We start from the raw sequence: 17,179 nt of genomic DNA, 5'->3' as shown, positions 1-17,179 counted from the left end.
TCCACACCCCTCTACCCCGTCTCTCCCCTCCCACTTCCACCCATACCCCCACCAGACAGTGGTCTGAACACCACATAGGAACCTGAGTATAATTAAACACCTTCACATATGACGGCAAAAAAAAATAGTCCAAACGCGCCGCCTCCTGCCTACTGTTTTGCCAAGTGAAAGTGGGCACCCTCCCTCCTGCCCCCCGAAAGGAATCGCGGAGCGAGAACCCTGTCACTAGTTGAGCTAATGCACTACCAGAAGCATTGTCCAAAGACACATTAAAATCCCCTCCCAGCACTAGCAGTCTATTTGTGTATAAAATTGCAGTCAAACTGTCCAAAAACCCCTCCCTATCACCCAATTTACTCGGAGCATAAACATTTACAAAGCGAAAACTTATTCCCCTCCACCTCACATCCACAACCACTACTCTCCCTGGGATAATAACAATAGCAGACTCAATAACAAAGTCCCATGAATAAAATAAGATACCCACCCCATCTGCATTGACATTCCCCACACCCCAAAAGGAAGGCCCCATTTCCCACCCCGCAGAAAAAACAGAAACATCATTTTTATCCTTCAAATGGCATTCTTGCAAAAAACACACATCCCAAGGTGACATTTTTAAAGACAGAAATATTGCAGTCCTTCTTTGTATCATTTTAAGTCCTCTTACATTCAAAGTTGCCACCTTTAAACACACCATTTAAACAAAAACTTTTAAAAGAAAGAAAAAACCCAAGCAAAGGCTCAAAAAAACTTCACATGCTCGCTTTTCGCTCTAAACATTTTTTCCCCTTCCCCTTCCCCATTACTTCCATCCAATCCCCTCCTTCTCCTCCCTCATCCCTCTGCTCCCCCTCCCTCTTATCCTCCCGCAAAATTGACTTGACCCTTTCCAAAGCCCCTCCACCGCCCCCTCTCCCTTCTACCCCACTTTCCCCAACACCCCTTTCCCCAGTGTCCATCTCACCCCCAGCCTCCTTGCGATGGACTCGTCTGAGTACAGGTTCTTGGACTTGGACTTTACAGCACTTCTTTTCCCGATCTCCAGTCACATCCTCACAAAGCTTCCTCCTCCTTAGGCCTTGACCCGTGTCCGGCCCCATCATGACCAGCTCCGTTTCCATTGCAGAGGTAGACTCCACTTCGCCACCAGTAGACTCTGCCCTCTCCAGCTCCGTCTCCTCGTAAATGCCACACAGTACTTCCGCAACATCAAACTCTGACCATTGCTGTGAAGGACTCATTTGAAGCTCCTGCCCACCTCCTCCCTCTTCGTTCCTTGTTTCCGCCACCTGCCCTTTCACCGCTCCACCACCTGCACCCACTCCTGAAGGGCCTGCCTCTTGACTTTCCCCTCCGCCTGGAACACTCACCAATAGTCCTTCAAAATCAGCCTGAATACCTTGCCCCTCCTTAAATAGGCTGGCATATGTTTTCTGTCTGCTAGGACATACCCGGAACAGATGATCTCCTCCTCCACATAAACTGCAAGTTTTTGGTTCTGGGCAAGCCGTCGCAATGTGCTCTGCAGATCCACAAAAGCGGCATCTCTGTCCTGTGCAGTCAGCTTTCACATGTCCCTGCGCACCACACCTCCTGCAGTACACTGGTTGACCTGGATAGTGCAAAAAGCCCCTGTTTGATCCAATGAAGAAGGTCCCAGGTGGATGAACTAAACCACCTGGTGACGCTGTGTCTGCACGCAGCTTAACCAGGTATCTTCTCTTTCCAGTCCATATACCAAACCGGTCCTTCAAACGTTCACCTCCTCTCACCGTCTCACAATACCTGGCCAAGAATGTTAAAACGTCCCCATCTTCCACAAAAGGATTGTACAGGTGGATCGTTAGCGGCAGAAAATCCTGAGCAAAGGCAGGGAAGAGATGCAGGCCTGTTAAGCGCTGGTGATCTTTTTTCTTCTCCCATGCTTCATAAAATGCAACACAGTCCTTTAGTTGAAAAAAAGTCAAATCCATAAAGCCAGAGTTTGAAAAATCTTGCAAACAAAAAATTAAACATGCCGAAACACCAAAAACTTCTCGCAACAGCTCAGTCACCACGAATTCTCTTCCAAATCTTCTCTTAATGTCAGCCGCTGCATCCGCCTTGACTTGTAAACCATATTTATACACCTTTGACACCAGCGAGTCCTGTTTGGAACTCTGTGACCATGTTTTTCTTTTTTTTGTGGCTTTTTGCGGATCGCAGAGTATATCGCGCATAACCCTGCTCATGGGCGCCATGCTACATCACATTTCTCAATCTGAGTCATATTTTGTTCTCCTTTATATAAAAAACACACATAGTCCTCATATACATATTTTGTTCTCCTGTAGAAATAAAACACACAGATTCTTTTTTCTTTCCATTTTTTTTTTTAAATAAACAGAGTCTGTTTTCTGTCCATGTTTTTTTTTTTTTTTTTTTGTAAATAATGATGCTAAACATATTTGAATTGTTGATTTACAAAAAAAATAAGCGATGATTAAAATGAACTGAAAATATTCACGGTTTTCAAAACAAATAAGGTTTTAAAAATACATTTTTTAGTCCGTAGTCATGCATAAATTATGATTATTATCATTCTGGAAAAATGAACCAGGATAAAAAAAAAAAAAAAAAAAGAGACCAGAGTCGATGGCGGTTTTTAAATATTATATTAATCTTTATTTGAGTTTTGACAAAATACCCATAAAATCCGAAGCTCCAACCTTTACAAAAATATGTCTTCTACAAATGTCCTCTGTGGTCTTTTCACGGGAGCGAGCGAATAAAACACAGTGTAGAGTATCTGATAACACCGAGCCGCCGCGCAGCCTTAACGAGGCTCGTTAGTGTTTGTGACGAGTAAAGCGTCGCTCGGCGTTATCCAGAGTCCGATAGCAGCCGTCCTGGTCCAAACTCTCTCAACACCTCTCCATTAAATAATCAACTTAAATTAGCATTACACAAATATATAGTAACGTGATTGTTGTACAACAAATAAGATAAGAACTAATGTACAGCGGTTTCAAGTGCTGCCAACGAAAGCTTGATTATAAGATGATTCACACACACACAAACACAAACAAAAGACAGAAAACAAACATGGTTTTGGTCCCACAGAATTGTACATGTTTATAGTCAGAATACAAAAGCACAGCAGCTCAGCACAAGAGAAGGCAACTGAGATTCTTCAGGACAGTATCATTGTGAATGAAGACCTTCATCTTCTGACTCCAAAGTGCATTTGAGCGCTCGAAGAGGAACCTGCGGCAAAAACGCTTCGATCAGCATGAAATCACAATGACCCGAAGCATTTATCAGTGCAGGTCAATCCATTCCTTGTTAATGAAATCAAATCTAGCCCTTTATTATTTCTAAATAACAGTACAGAAGACAGTGAGCGTTTATCATTCAGAAAGCTTTACATATGCACCTTTTTTGTAATTTAGTGGCTTTTACTGTATTAATATATATAAGCAATTAATAAAAAAATAATACAAAATCTATGAAAATCATAAAAATGTCAAATAAAAAAAATCATTTAAAAACAAAAATATATACACACACACACACACACACACAGTATTTTGTTATATACACTGTATATATACAAAGATGCATACATATATATTCTGATATGTTTTTTGAAATGTTTTACCACTTTCCATATATAATAATTCCATATAATAATAATTCAATGTTTTTGTTTCCAAATGGTTTAACAGTGGTTTTCAACCTGTGGGCCGCGGCCCCCTAGTGGGTCGCGATGGTATTGAAGGTGAGCCGCCAATTACTATTAAAATAAATAATAATATTGTTAATATATGTAAAAATGTCTAAGTCATAACATAATAACATCATTTCATATATATAATTAAATAAGCCCGAGTTATTTTCTGTTCATTGCCAGTTCATTCTAGGGCTGTGCGATAGAAATTGTCATAAAATCACGATTTGAGCGTGCGCGATTTCTAAATCGCTTTATAGCACGATTTTCCGCGGCCCGACCTCCCCGCAGTATGCCTTCCGATCTAACAGAATGCAACGCACCTAGCGCGAGAACAGATGTGATGCGCCTTTTTTTTCCGAGCCCATGTAACGGATCAGAGCGTTCACACTGCACGCGGTAAAAGGTTAGCAATAAAAACGTGCGAAAAGAATTAGTATCTAGCGCATAAGCATAGAGAGAGTTGTGACTGCACAGGACGCAGTTTGAGCAGAGGAGACACGTTTTAAGTGCGCACTTTCTCCGGGCGAGAGCAGCGTGTATCTGAGCAAGCACGTCTGTATTTGTGACAGAACAAAATAAATCTGCGTGCGTGCGGACAGATTTGCGCTCGCGCTGCTGCTTCTGCACCGCACACACATACTGTATACGCACTGCAGACGGAGTACGTGTGAACCTGTATAATGTATAACAAATCTATTTCAACACCTGAGGCACCGCTACAATTAATGAGCTCTATGAACAATGTATGGCAATAAAGAAAAAAAGTCCCTGCACACAGGATTTATTTATTTATATTTTTTTGCCATAAGTCTAGAAATGTTGTTACACCTTTACTATAGTGATTATTTTGACTTATGTCTGTTCTAGAGACGTTACAACTTTTTGATAAAGCTCTAATTGGTTTTCTTTTGAAAATATGTTTCAAATTCATCCTGAATGCATTTATGACTGTAAAGCATATCTGTGTGTGTCAAAATTGTGATTAAAATCGAAATCGCAAAATTGATCAAAGAAATCACAATAGTTTTTTTTTGTCCATATCGCACAGCCCTAGTTCATTCAATAAATACAGTTAACAATCTAGCATCTGAGTACTAAGTTATTAACCCAACAATAGCGGGGTCAGTTAATTTTTTTTGCAGTGGGCCGCGCAAACATATGTGTTTGGTTGTGTGGGCCGCGAGTTGAAAAAGGTTGGGAACCACTGGTTTAACATTTATGTCGTATGTAAATGACAGTGGGCCCATCATATTTAAATAAATATTTAGATGGATACATATTTAGTCAAGGCTCAATTGTACTGAAATCATTGTTTATTTATGTAATTATAGATGTTTTGCTCTTCTTTTGAAATGAAACAAAGAGCTCAATATTTTTGTCCCCACTTTCTTTTTAAATGACTGATTGTATTTTATGAATTGTGGACAAACCCATTAAATGAAATGATTTGAGAGTAGATTTAAATCAGTGGAATCATAGCAACAGTGTAACGATCAGCGTGACTGTTCTGCTGTAACTATGGTGACGTGGCTGTCCGTCATGTTGCCGTGGTTACCTGACTGCACACTCCCCAGTCGTCTCTGCAGGGCCTCCAGACGGGAGATATAGTCGGTGAGAGCGCGGTCGGGGTCGTAGTTCTGCAGGTGTGAACACGGTAAACCTCCGGCATCTCCGACCATCGTGTGAAACCTACAGACAAACATCAGCACACGCTTTAAAACACAGCCGCCTGTCCAGATCTGTGTGCCATCTTACAGCGACCCGGTTACTGATGGACATGATGCAGGACGACAGACTGCCACTGACAGTATCACTAGTTTTATTTCTGAATGAATCAGTTGTTTGAATGAATCGGGTGAGTCAACGACTCAGTGACTCGTTCATAAAGACCGTCACTTTATTCGTTTCTGAATGAATCAACTGTTTGAATGAATTGAGTGAGTCAATGATTCAGTGACTCGTTCATAAAGACAATCACACTTTATTCATTTCTAAATAAATTTCGCTGTTTGAATGAATCGGGTGAGTCAATGATTCAGTGACTCAGTCATAAAGACCGTCACTTTATTCGTTTCTGAATGAATCAACTCTTTGAATGAATTGGGTGAGTCAATGATTCAGTGACTCAGTCATAAAGAGGGTCACTTGCTTTGTTTCTGAATTAATCAGCCGACTGAACAAAATGAGTGAATCAATGATTCAATGACTCATTCATAAAGACAGTAGCCTTGTCCTAATACCCACACTTGCGGTCTTTGCACTTGATCACTTGACTACTGTGATGTATTTCCTGTATTTAGTCCAAGTGTTCAAGTGAGGATGAAGACCACAAGTGTGTGTACAACTTTTCATTACCTGATGGGACACACATTAATTTCTGGTGCTTCTAATTAAGTGATAAAAAGCAGTTGCAAATGATGTACAAAATAAATACAGGCTACTCACCTTTGCATGTTGTTTTACCACCAAATTATATGTTATATCTAATTATTATTAATATTTAACTTACATTGGAAAGGTTTACGTGACCTCTCGTGATCTTGGCAAAAAGTCTCGAGATTCATTTACACAACATGATGCATGATGGGATACACTAAGCCTTGAATACCGCTACGGAGGTTTTGCGTTTTTAAGATCTGGACAGTCTTGTGCACTTACTTCCTGTCACGCTCTCAAGTGGCCAAGACCGCAAGTGTGGGTATTTGGACAAGGCTAGTCACTTGATTTGTTTCTGAATGAATCAGCCGTTTGAACAAATCGAGTGAATCAAGTGAATCAGTCATTAAGACAGTCGCTTTGTTTCTGAATGAATCAGGCGTTTGAACGAATCAGTTGAATGAATGATTCAATGACTCACTCATTAAGATTTGCCGCCACCTACTGGCACTTTTAGTTTTATATTTAGAGTATGTTTCATATATATTTTTTAATTATTTCATATTTAAACTTAAATATTTAATAAGAAAACTAAAATTCGATGTTTCCTTCTAAAGCTACTTCCTGTAATGTGTATTGAATGCTTTTCTCATTTAACACAATAATGATTATCTTTTAGAGACTAATTTTCAACCAAAATTGATGTTCAATTATTTCCATATCCATTTATTATTACTTCTCAGATTAATAATAAGATTAGAATGAGAATGAGTGTTAGAGTAATGATTCGTTGTGCTGCTCACGGATGAGCTGGTGTGTTGTACCTGTGCTGGAGCGATGCTGCGGAGCGAGGAGAGTCTCGTCCCGTGCGTCCGCGGCTGGACGCTCGTCTCTCTCTGAACACCTCCACACCGCCGGGGTGAAGATACGACGACTCGTTCCTCACGTCAGCACCTTCAGACAATGTTTAACACACCACATTAATACTTCTGTTCAGCAAGGCTGCATTAAACTGATCAGAAGTGACAGCAAAGACATTCATCATGTTACAAATGATTTCTATTTCAAATAAATGCTATTCATCTGTGAATCCTGAGAAATCAAATGTATATCAGTTTCAACAACAACTTGTATGTGTTGTTCTGTTTTGGTGGTATCAGCTCTGTAATATGAGATTGTCACCTGTGATCTGAGTGAGGCCGTTTCTGCTGACCGTCACGGTTCCTCCAGCTGCTTTCTGCCATCGTTTCACCAGAAACCTCATCCTGCTCAAACCACACATCATGTTTAAAACAAGACTCTGTGACAGGGGCTGATGGGTAAGGTCGAATTTAAAGATTAAACCTGAAACATCTCACTAATGCCTCACCAAACTCACATTAATACAGGGGAATTCTCAAACTGGGGTTTGTGAGGCGAATAAAAGCTAATATTAAAATAAAACATAAAATCAAATCATAAAAATGTACAATTAAAATAAATAATTTTAAAATAAACAATTCAATCAAAATAAAACACTAAAACATTAAATCAGAAAAATATCAAATCAAAATAGCTTTAAAATAAAACTAATCAAAACAAAACATTAAAACTTACTTTAAAGAACTACTTTTAAAAAATACTTCTTCAAATCAAAACATTAAAAATTGGTAAAAAAAAATAACTATTTAAAAACACAAAAAAGTAAATACATTTTTTTTTTACAAAAACGAAAAATGAATTAAATCACCAAAATGTTAAATTAAAATAATAAAAAAATGTAAAAAATCAAAAACACAAAAAAAATAAAATTTTAATAAATATTTTTACAGCACTTACTAAAAATATATTAAACCACAAAAATGTAAAAATTAAAATAAATATATATATAAAAAAAAAACATTTACTAAAAAGTTAATTAAATCACAAAATATTACAAATAAAATGTGAAATAAACACTATTATCATTAACAAGCATGTGAACTGTGAACATGTGAATGTATTTTCAAATTATTGAAATACCCTCATCTAAAATACTTAAATGACGTAGTGCGTCTGTCAGTGCGGTCTGGTGTTTCTGAAGGTCGCAGTGGCGCGTCTGTACCTGGAGAGGGCGATGGAGACATGCACAGCTGATCTGAAGCGCGTGAAGCCCCTGCGCTGAGGCCCCACAGACTCCAGACAGGTGTGTGCAGGGAAGCCGCCCATCCGGGCGATCAGAGACAGCGTGGCCTCCTCACACTCCTGAAATCCTCCCAGCAGCAGCAGAAGATACTTCTTCTGATAGATCAGCGCCTTCCGGAAGCTCTCGGCCCGCAGGTATTTCCCATACACCCTCTGTGGAGACAGACGGCGGTGAGTACGTGAAGCGTCTGCTGTAAACGCTGAGTTGTGTTGTTGTGAACGCTCACCCTGAGAGCCGTGTTGTCCAGATCAGCTCCGGTCAGATCCCGCAGCGTATCGGAGCGAATCTCTCCTCTCAGACGGGTCAGTTCTGCCTCGGCCTGACGGAGAGACTTCTCCAAACGATTCCTCTCCTGAGCCCAAGACTCTCGCTCGCTAGAGAATAACACCAGCTCCTGACGCTCCACCGCAGCCCGGCTCGACACCTGAGAGAGAGAGAGAGAGAGAGAGAGAGAGCAACTCTGCTTATTCATAAGAACAACTTGTCTCCACACTGTCTGAATGTCCACTTAACATCATTTCCTACAAAACCAACAGAGAAAGAGAGAGACATGAAAAGAAAAACAAAAAATAATTGGAAAGGAAGAAAGATGGACAGAAATAGACAAAAAAAGACAAAAAAAGTTAGAAAAAGATTGAAAAAAAATCAAAGGCCGAAAAAGAGACAGAAAGAACATTTATTATAATTGTAAATCGCAAACATTTTTTAGAACTATGCCTGAAGCTATATTCTCAACCACTGTGTTCATTAATTGATTCACCGATTCATTGGTTTATTCCCTCGTGCTCTGTGTTTTTTTTGTCTTTAATTGATTCACTGATTCATTCTTTGATTCACTCAAGCTCTCGGCTGTGTTTTCTTCAGTCTGTAACTGACTCACTGATTCATTCATTCATTGATTCACTCACGCTCTCAGCGGTGGTTTTCTTCTGTCTGTATCTGACTCACTGATTCATTCATTCATTGATTCACTCACGCTCTCAGCGGTGGTTTTCTTCGGTCTGTAACTGACTCACTGATTCATTCACTGATTCACTCACGCTCTCGGCGGTTGGTTTTCTTCCGTAGTATCTGACTCACTGATTCATTCACTGATTCACTCACGCTCTCGGCGGTGGTTTTCTTCTGTCTGTATCTGTCTCACTGATTCATTCACTGATTCACTCACGCTCTCTGCGGTGGTTTTCTTCTGTCTGTAATTGATTCACTGATTCATTCACTGATTCACTCACGCTCTCTGCGGTGGTTTTCTTCTGTCTGTAATTGATTCACTGATTCATTCATTGATTCACTCAAGCTCTCGGCTGTGGTTTTCTTCTGTCTGTAATTGATTCACTGATTCATTCATTGATTCACTCAAGCTCTCGGCTGTGTTTTCTTCAGTCTGTAACTGACTCACTGATTCATTCATTCATTGATTCACTCACGCTCTCAGCGGTGGTTTTCTTCTGTCTGTATCTGACTCACTGATTCATTCATTCATTGATTCACTCACGCTCTCAGCGGTGGTTTTCTTCTGTCTGTAATTGATTCACTGATTCATTCACTGATTCACTCACGCTCTAGGCGGTGGTTTTCTTCCGTCTGTATCTGACTCACTGATTCATTCACTGATTCACTCACGCTCTCGGCGGTGGTTTTCTTCTGTCTGTAATTGATTCACTGATTCATTCACTGATTCACTCACGCTCTCTGCGGTGGTTTTCTTCTGTCTGTAAATTGATTCACTGATTCATTCACTGATTCACTCACGCTCTCTGCGGTGGTTTTTTTCTGTCTGTAATTGATTCACTGATTCATTCATTGATTCACTCAAGCTCTCTGCGGTGGTTTTCTTCTGTCTGTAATTGATTCACTGATTCATTCACTGATTCACTCACGCTCTCCGCCGTTGTTTTTCTTCTGTCTTTAATTGATTCACTGATTCATTCATTGATTCACTCAAGCTCTCGGCTGTGTTTTCTTCGGTCTGTCATTGATTCACTGATTCATTCATTCATTGATTCACTCACGCTCTCAGCGGTGGTTTTCTTCCGTCTGTATCTGACTCACTGATTCATTCACTGATTCACTCACGCTCTCAGAGGTGGCTTCTTCGGTCTGTAACTGACACACTGATTCATTCACTGATTCACTCACGCTCTCGGCGGTGGTTTTCTTCTGTCTGTATCTGACTCACTGATTCATTCACTGATTCACTCACGCTCTCTGTGGTGGTTTTCTTCTGTCTGTAATTGATTCACTGATTCATTCACTGATTCACTCACGCTCTCGGCAGTGGTTTTCTTCAGTCTGTAACTGACTCACTGATTCATTCATTGATTCACTCACTCTCTCGGCGGTGGTTTTCTTCAGTCTGTAACTGACTCACTGATTCATTCACTGATTCACTCACTCTCTCTGCGGTGGTTTTCTTCGGTCTGTAACTGACACACTGATTCACTGATTCACTCACGCTCTCAGCGGTGGCTTTCTTCAGTCTGTAACTGACTCACTGATTCATTCATTCATTGATTCACTCACGCTCTCAGCGGTGGTTTTCTTCGGTCTGTAACTGACTGACTGATTCATTCATTGATTCACTCAAGCTCTCGGCTGTGTTTTCTTCGGTCTGTATCTGACTCACTGATTCATTGATTCACTCACTCTCTCAGCGGTGGTTTTCTTCTGTCTGTATCTGACTCACTGATTCATTCATTCATTGATTCACTCACGCTCTCTGCGGTGGTTTTCTTCTGTCTGTAATTGATTCACTGATTCATTCATTCATTGATTCACTCACGCTCTCAGCGGTGGCTTTCTTCGGTTTGTATCTGACTCACTGATTCATTCATTCATTGATTCACTCACGCTCTCAGCGGTGGCTTTCTTCGGTTTGTATCTGACTCACTGATTCATTCATTCATTGATTCACTCAAGCTCTCAGCAGTGGCTTTCTCCGGTCTGTAACTGACTCACTGATTCATTCATTGATTCACTCAAGCTCTCGGCGGTGGTTTTCTTCCGTCTGTATCTGACTCACTGATTCATTCACTGATTCACTCACTCTCTCTGCGGTGGTTTTCTTCGGTCTGTAACTGACACACTGATTCACTGATTCACTCATTCACTCACTCGCTCTCAGCGGTGGTTTTCTTCGGTCTGTAACTGACTGACACTGATTCACTGATTCACTCACGCTCTCAGCGGTGGCTTTCTTCTCTGTAAAACTGACTCACTGATTCATTCATTCATTGATTCACTCACGCTCTCAGCGGTGGCTTTCTTCAGTCTGTAACTGACTCACTGATTCATTCATTCATTGATTCACTCACGCTCTCAGCGGTGGTTTTCTTCGGTCTGTAACTGACTCACTGATTCATTCATTCATTGATTCACTCACGCTCTTGCGGTGGTGGTTTTCTTCGGTCTGTACTGACTCACTGATTCATTCATTCATTGATTCACTCACGCTCTCAGCGGTGGTTTTCTTCGGTCTGTAACTGACTCACTGATTCATTCACTGATTCACTCACGCTCTCAGCGGTGGTTTTCTTCGGTCTGTAACTGACTCACTGATTCATTCATTCATTGATTCACTCACGCTCTCAGCGGTGGTTTTCTTCGGTCTGTAACTGACTGACTGATTCATTCATTGATTCACTCAAGCTCTCAGCGGTGGTTTTCTTCTGTCTGTATCTGACTCACTGATTCATTCACTGATTCACTCACGCTCTCTGCGGTGGTTTTCTTCTGTCTGTATCTGCGCAGCTCCTCCTCCAGCTTCAGTAACTGGTTTCGCAGGTCGTTCTTCTCTTCCGTCAGTCTGCTGACGAATCCCGTGAGCTCTGCGTTCTGCCTGAGCAAACGCTGGTTCAGCAGACTGGATGATCCTCCTGCCAGCAGAGCGGCGCTCTACACACACACACACACACACATCTTTTATGATCAGGTGAATCTTATATAATCAAGCATGTATTTACAAAGGTCCATTACATGAATAAGCCATATCAATGTGCTCACTCACCTCCGGGAGAGCAGAAGGGGCTGATGGGATATTCTGTAACAGTGACATCACATCCTGTACATTACTGTGCAGCCATGCTAGACTGTCCCGATCCGGTGCTTCCTCAGATAACCTGCATACACACACACACTGCTCACATGCTGAAACACCTGCACAACTGACTTTTTTCTTCAGTAAACCCATAAAGAAGGTTTTCTTGCTGAAACCTGTATCGTCAGTTTTTTTTTGGCTGAACTCTCTCTTGTCATACCTGCCCGGGGTTTCGCTGGTCAGGTGGTTGATCTTGGCGGCGATGAGCTGCAGTCTGCTGAGGATGTTGTCCATGTGTTTTGGATCTGAGCTTTGACCATCATGCAGCGTCAGAAGATCTCCCGTCTGCAACACCCAGTCACGGGTTTGATCCTGCGGCTGGGCGTCTGATCTCACGCTCTGGTTGTCCTCCAGTTGTCTCACGGTCTCCTGCAGTCTGTCCCTCTCTCTCTCCAGCCTCCTCACACTGTCTCTCTCCGCATCCAGCTCCGCCCGCAGCTCGGACGCCCGTCTCTCCAGGCTGCTCAGGCTGTCGCGTCCCGCCTGCAATGCATTCTGGTCCTGCGCGGCGGCACGGGCGAGGGTGGATTTCTCCTCGTCCCACTGTCGTTTGCGCTGCACCGCCTCCAGCTTCTGTCTCTCCAGCTCCTCCATCATCTGCACCACCTGCGTCTGCTTCTCGGCCAGCTGCGTCTGCAGCGTCTGCAGGAGAGACTCCACGGAGAGAACGCCGGCCTCCACCTGCACACAGCAACATTATTATATATTAACATGACAATTTTATAATTTATTTTAATTGTACTTACATAATTTTACTAAAACATTTATATTTTATTTTAAATATTTCATATATTATTTATATTTTATATTTAAAACTTAAGCATTTTTTGCTTAAAATGTGTAGGCAAGTCAAGTTTATTAATAAAGCACATTTTATACACAATGGTAATTCAAAGTGCTTTACATAAAAAGGATTTTAAAATCAAAAGACTTAAAAAAAAAAAAAAAAAAAAAAAAAAATGTAATCACAAGTACAAAAATAGGAAGAAAAAAAAAACGATTTACATATAAATTTAGAATGCATGAAGACATAAAATGGAATAATCTGAATGTTAAAGCTGCAAATGTGCTTTTAGTTTTTGGAAAAGTGAACAAAATTTCCCAGACAGATATCAAAATCAAAATGTTTACGAAAAACATTTATATATTTTATCAGCTAATATTAAAATTGTATATAATTATTATATGATTTCTACTACTCATTTATATAAATATAAATCAAATATATATATATATACCCTATTAATAATATAGGGTGAGGGATAATGCATATTTTAATACATAATTATGATATATTACAATATACAGTATTGGCAACTTTGATTAACTTTTCTGATCCACTTCAAATGTTGACTACTGTTTATATAATCTTATATATTATACAAATAATATTATAAATGTCATTTTTTTTATTTAATACATATGTATATTTAAATATGTATATAATAAACTGCTTTTTAAAATATTGTGCAGGTCAGACATAAATGTATCCGTCAGGATTTCACAGGACTGGCCATGATGTAACAATATTATTTTTCATAATATTTTTGATAATCATTTTTAATTTTATTTTTCACTTGGTTACAAGAAGTTAAAAATGTTTCAAAGGTGGAGAAAATGATTGCATTTCTATGCACATTTTTAAGACCAAAAATATTGTAATTTAAACACGCACTGATGAATTAGGGAGTTTTGAGTGAGTGAACAGGTGTGATTCTGGTCACCTGGCTGCAGGTGGCCTCCGTCTGCATCAGGGTGTCTTGTGTCTCAGACGTGGAGCTCGTCTGGAAGCGCTGGAGCAGCTGTGCGTTCAGCTCCTTCTCTTTCTCCAGAGCACCGCTGAGCTCCGCCGATCGAGCTCTCTGAGCCTCTAACTGAACCTACACACACACACGGGGCTCAATCTCCTGCTCGGACACAGTGAAACACACTCAGAGCGGTAGATGACGCACCTGCAGCTCTGAGGAGACGCTGACCTCTGTCTCCAGAGAGCTGGACAGCTCGGACACACGACCCCGCTGCTCCTCCAGAACCAGTTTAAGCTCCTGCAGAGACACATGATGCACGTGATCCAATGTTTTGATGTATAACACTAGGGCCCTATGATCTGTGCTATGCAGAAAACACGGAGGGAATTTGTCAAATTTCTAGTATCTGTAAATATAAAGCTCCAAAAGTCTATTTAAATATGAATCCTGCATGTTCTGCGTGTCTCTGTTAATGAATGGTGCAGACGCGCGGTACACACACACGCTCACGCTCGCACACGCACACAAACACGCACGCGCGCACACACACACACGCGCGTACACACGCACGCACGCACGCACGCACACACGCACGCACACACACACGCTCACGCTCGCACACGCGCACGCACACACACACACGCGCACACACACGCACGCACACACACACGCGCACGCGCGCACACACACACACGCGCTCGCACACGCACACACACACACACACTGAAGCGCGTGTGACGCTCTCGGTGATTTCAGCGTCTGCTGTCTCTCTAAATGAGGATGTAAACACATGAACAACATCTCCAGAACTGCTCGGAGAGTCACTTCATGAACATTTGAATGTTTAATTTCAGTAAAACTAGCGTCATATCACATACACAGAACTGTGAAGGTATTCACGGCAACCCGTCAAAATAAAAGTCTAAATTTTGTGTCTATTCAGGGCGCTACTAAGTTCTCCAGATAGAGGCGCCAGGAGCAGATTTGGTGTGGGGGTATTCAAAATAAAGATCATTTAATCATAAAATTACTATTGTTTTGCATTAATCAGTGCAGTTACTAGTAATAGTTCATGTTCATTTCTTGTTTATTTTTCTTTTGTTTATTGTTTATAAAAAATATACAACAAAAAACCAATAATCAAGACTCAAAAAAAATACAAAAATGCATACAAAAATATTAACAACAGTAACAGATGCAAAATCTATTTTTTATATACATAAAATTAATACACTCCAATCAAATTAAACACAACACTACTATCATACCAAACTGAACAAACCAACTTAATATATTATATTTAATATAAAATAAAATAAAAGTTTGTTACTTTACTTACTTCTACTTCTTACACAGAAAAAGTGTAAAATTCTGACGAAATCTGATTTCTTGATGATTTTATATTTATAGTGATTTTATCATTTCAAAATAGAAAAAGTATAAATGAATGACTAATAAGCCAATAAGTGCTCTTCTGCTGCCGTCTACTGGTTATAATTGTGATTTGATGTATTTTTTAAAGTGTTTGTTTACCACAAAGTATATTTTGTTCATCCCATTAAAAATAACATTCAAACTGGATCATCTTAGAGCTTTAAAGTGCTGGAAATAGCTGTGTGAAATGCTTGAAAGTCATTGAAAAGTGTTTGAGTTTGTTTGTGTCGCGGTCCGAGCTGATAAACGGTCTTAAAATAGGCTATTTTAAGAAAAAATTAAAAATGAATAAATTAAGTTGTTTATGCATTTAAATAATTAAACATGCTAAAACACTGAATTTGGTAACAATAAAACATATGGTGAGAAAAAATAAAACATTTCATAGGGCCCTAAACATGTCATTTTTGTAAAACTTTTAATAAACTGACGTGAAAATGTATAAGTTTCATGATTTTAATGATGCTTTTTGATTAATACAATTTGATTTAACTATTAAAAAGGAGTCAAGAAAAAAAACGGAATTTGGAAAAAAATAAAACCGATTTCATAACGCTAAAACACTGATTACATGTTACTTCAGTGAGGGTTTTTACCTCCACTTCCTCTCTCTCGGTCTCCTGCTTCCTGTCAGACTTGGATTTCTCCTTCTCAAAGGCCCACTGCAGCTCTCTGGCTCTCTTCTGCTCGAGTGCCAGCGTGTCGTTCAGTCCCTCGACTTCAGCAGCCTTCAGTGAGACCTCCGCCCTGCACAGAACACACATCAGCTTTATTCACTCCTCTGTGTGTCTTTGGAGCCCGAGAGGTAAATATCTCAGAGTCATAGTTATAGTAAATAGCTGAGAGAATCTATATTATTCACCTGAGTGCGTCGAGTTCTTTCAGGTGTTTGTGTTGTGATTTGCGAGCGCTCTCTAGCTCTAGTTTAGTTTGGTTCAGTTCAGTCTTTATTTCCTCCAGTCGATCAGAGCCGCATCCGACCGCAGCAGCGCCAGACATCAGCTGGGCCTCGCTCTCGCGCTCCATTCCTGAAGAACAGAAAGCTTTATGCAGCGGAAGCTGAAGCTGGCAGCATGAACTCTAGCTGACAGTGAGGAGTGTGTGTCATACCGGCGGTGTCCTGATGGTGGCGCTGTGTGAGCTGAGCTCTGAGCTGCTGGATCTCTGAGCGCAGGCTGCTTCTGTCTGCGGCGCACAGCGCTCCCATGAGCTCCCTGTGCCTCGCGTCCTGAACACAACCAGCACAGACCCTTACAGTCTGAACACCTAACATCAGCATTAGAGTGTGGCGCATGCTAACCTGCTCCGCTAGCGCTCTCTCCAGCTGGTTGAGATGAGTGACAGCGTCAGCCGTGTCCAGTCGCTCCAGGTGAGAGTATAAGAGGTTCTTCAGCACGTCTCGCTCCTGAACAAACACCTGCTGAACAGCCGAAAGCAGCTCCGCTCGCCAGTCGCCATCCACCTGCAGACACAGAACACTGTCTGAACTAGCACAATAAACATCTCAATAAACCAGTTCATAAATATACAAAGAAATAAAATAAATAAAAGAAAAAAAAAAAAAAAAAAAAAAAAGAAATAATTTCATAAAGGGAAAAAGTCATATAAAAATGAATTTAAGCCTAAATAATATTTTAAAAGTTGTA

The 17,179-nt window shown here is 40.6% G+C and overlaps 1 protein-coding gene across 1 annotated transcript in view; it reads right to left on the bottom strand.

The window, feature by feature from the left end:
- Positions 1-2,640: 2,640 nt before the first annotated feature.
- LOC109080900 (A-kinase anchor protein 9-like) overlaps positions 2,641-17,179 on the bottom strand; it is a 45,615-nt gene continuing 31,076 nt past the window's right edge. The window contains 15 exon segments of the mRNA XM_042753915.1: positions 2,641-3,249; positions 5,271-5,404; positions 6,916-7,045; positions 7,274-7,356; positions 8,175-8,407; positions 8,482-8,679; positions 11,943-12,149; positions 12,262-12,373; positions 12,512-13,032; positions 14,076-14,231; positions 14,304-14,396; positions 16,130-16,280; positions 16,396-16,561; positions 16,644-16,761; positions 16,834-16,995. Coding sequence (XP_042609849.1) covers positions 3,206-3,249; positions 5,271-5,404; positions 6,916-7,045; positions 7,274-7,356; positions 8,175-8,407; positions 8,482-8,679; positions 11,943-12,149; positions 12,262-12,373; positions 12,512-13,032; positions 14,076-14,231; positions 14,304-14,396; positions 16,130-16,280; positions 16,396-16,561; positions 16,644-16,761; positions 16,834-16,995 — 2,508 coding nt within the window. The 3' untranslated portion in view covers positions 2,641-3,205.

This window comes from Cyprinus carpio, unplaced genomic scaffold (assembly GCF_018340385.1).
Source record: "Cyprinus carpio isolate SPL01 unplaced genomic scaffold, ASM1834038v1 S000000417, whole genome shotgun sequence".
NCBI lineage: Eukaryota > Metazoa > Chordata > Actinopteri > Cypriniformes > Cyprinidae > Cyprinus > Cyprinus carpio.
The sequence above is the reverse complement of the archived record's forward strand: the minus strand, read 5'-3'. Positions and strand labels throughout refer to the sequence as shown.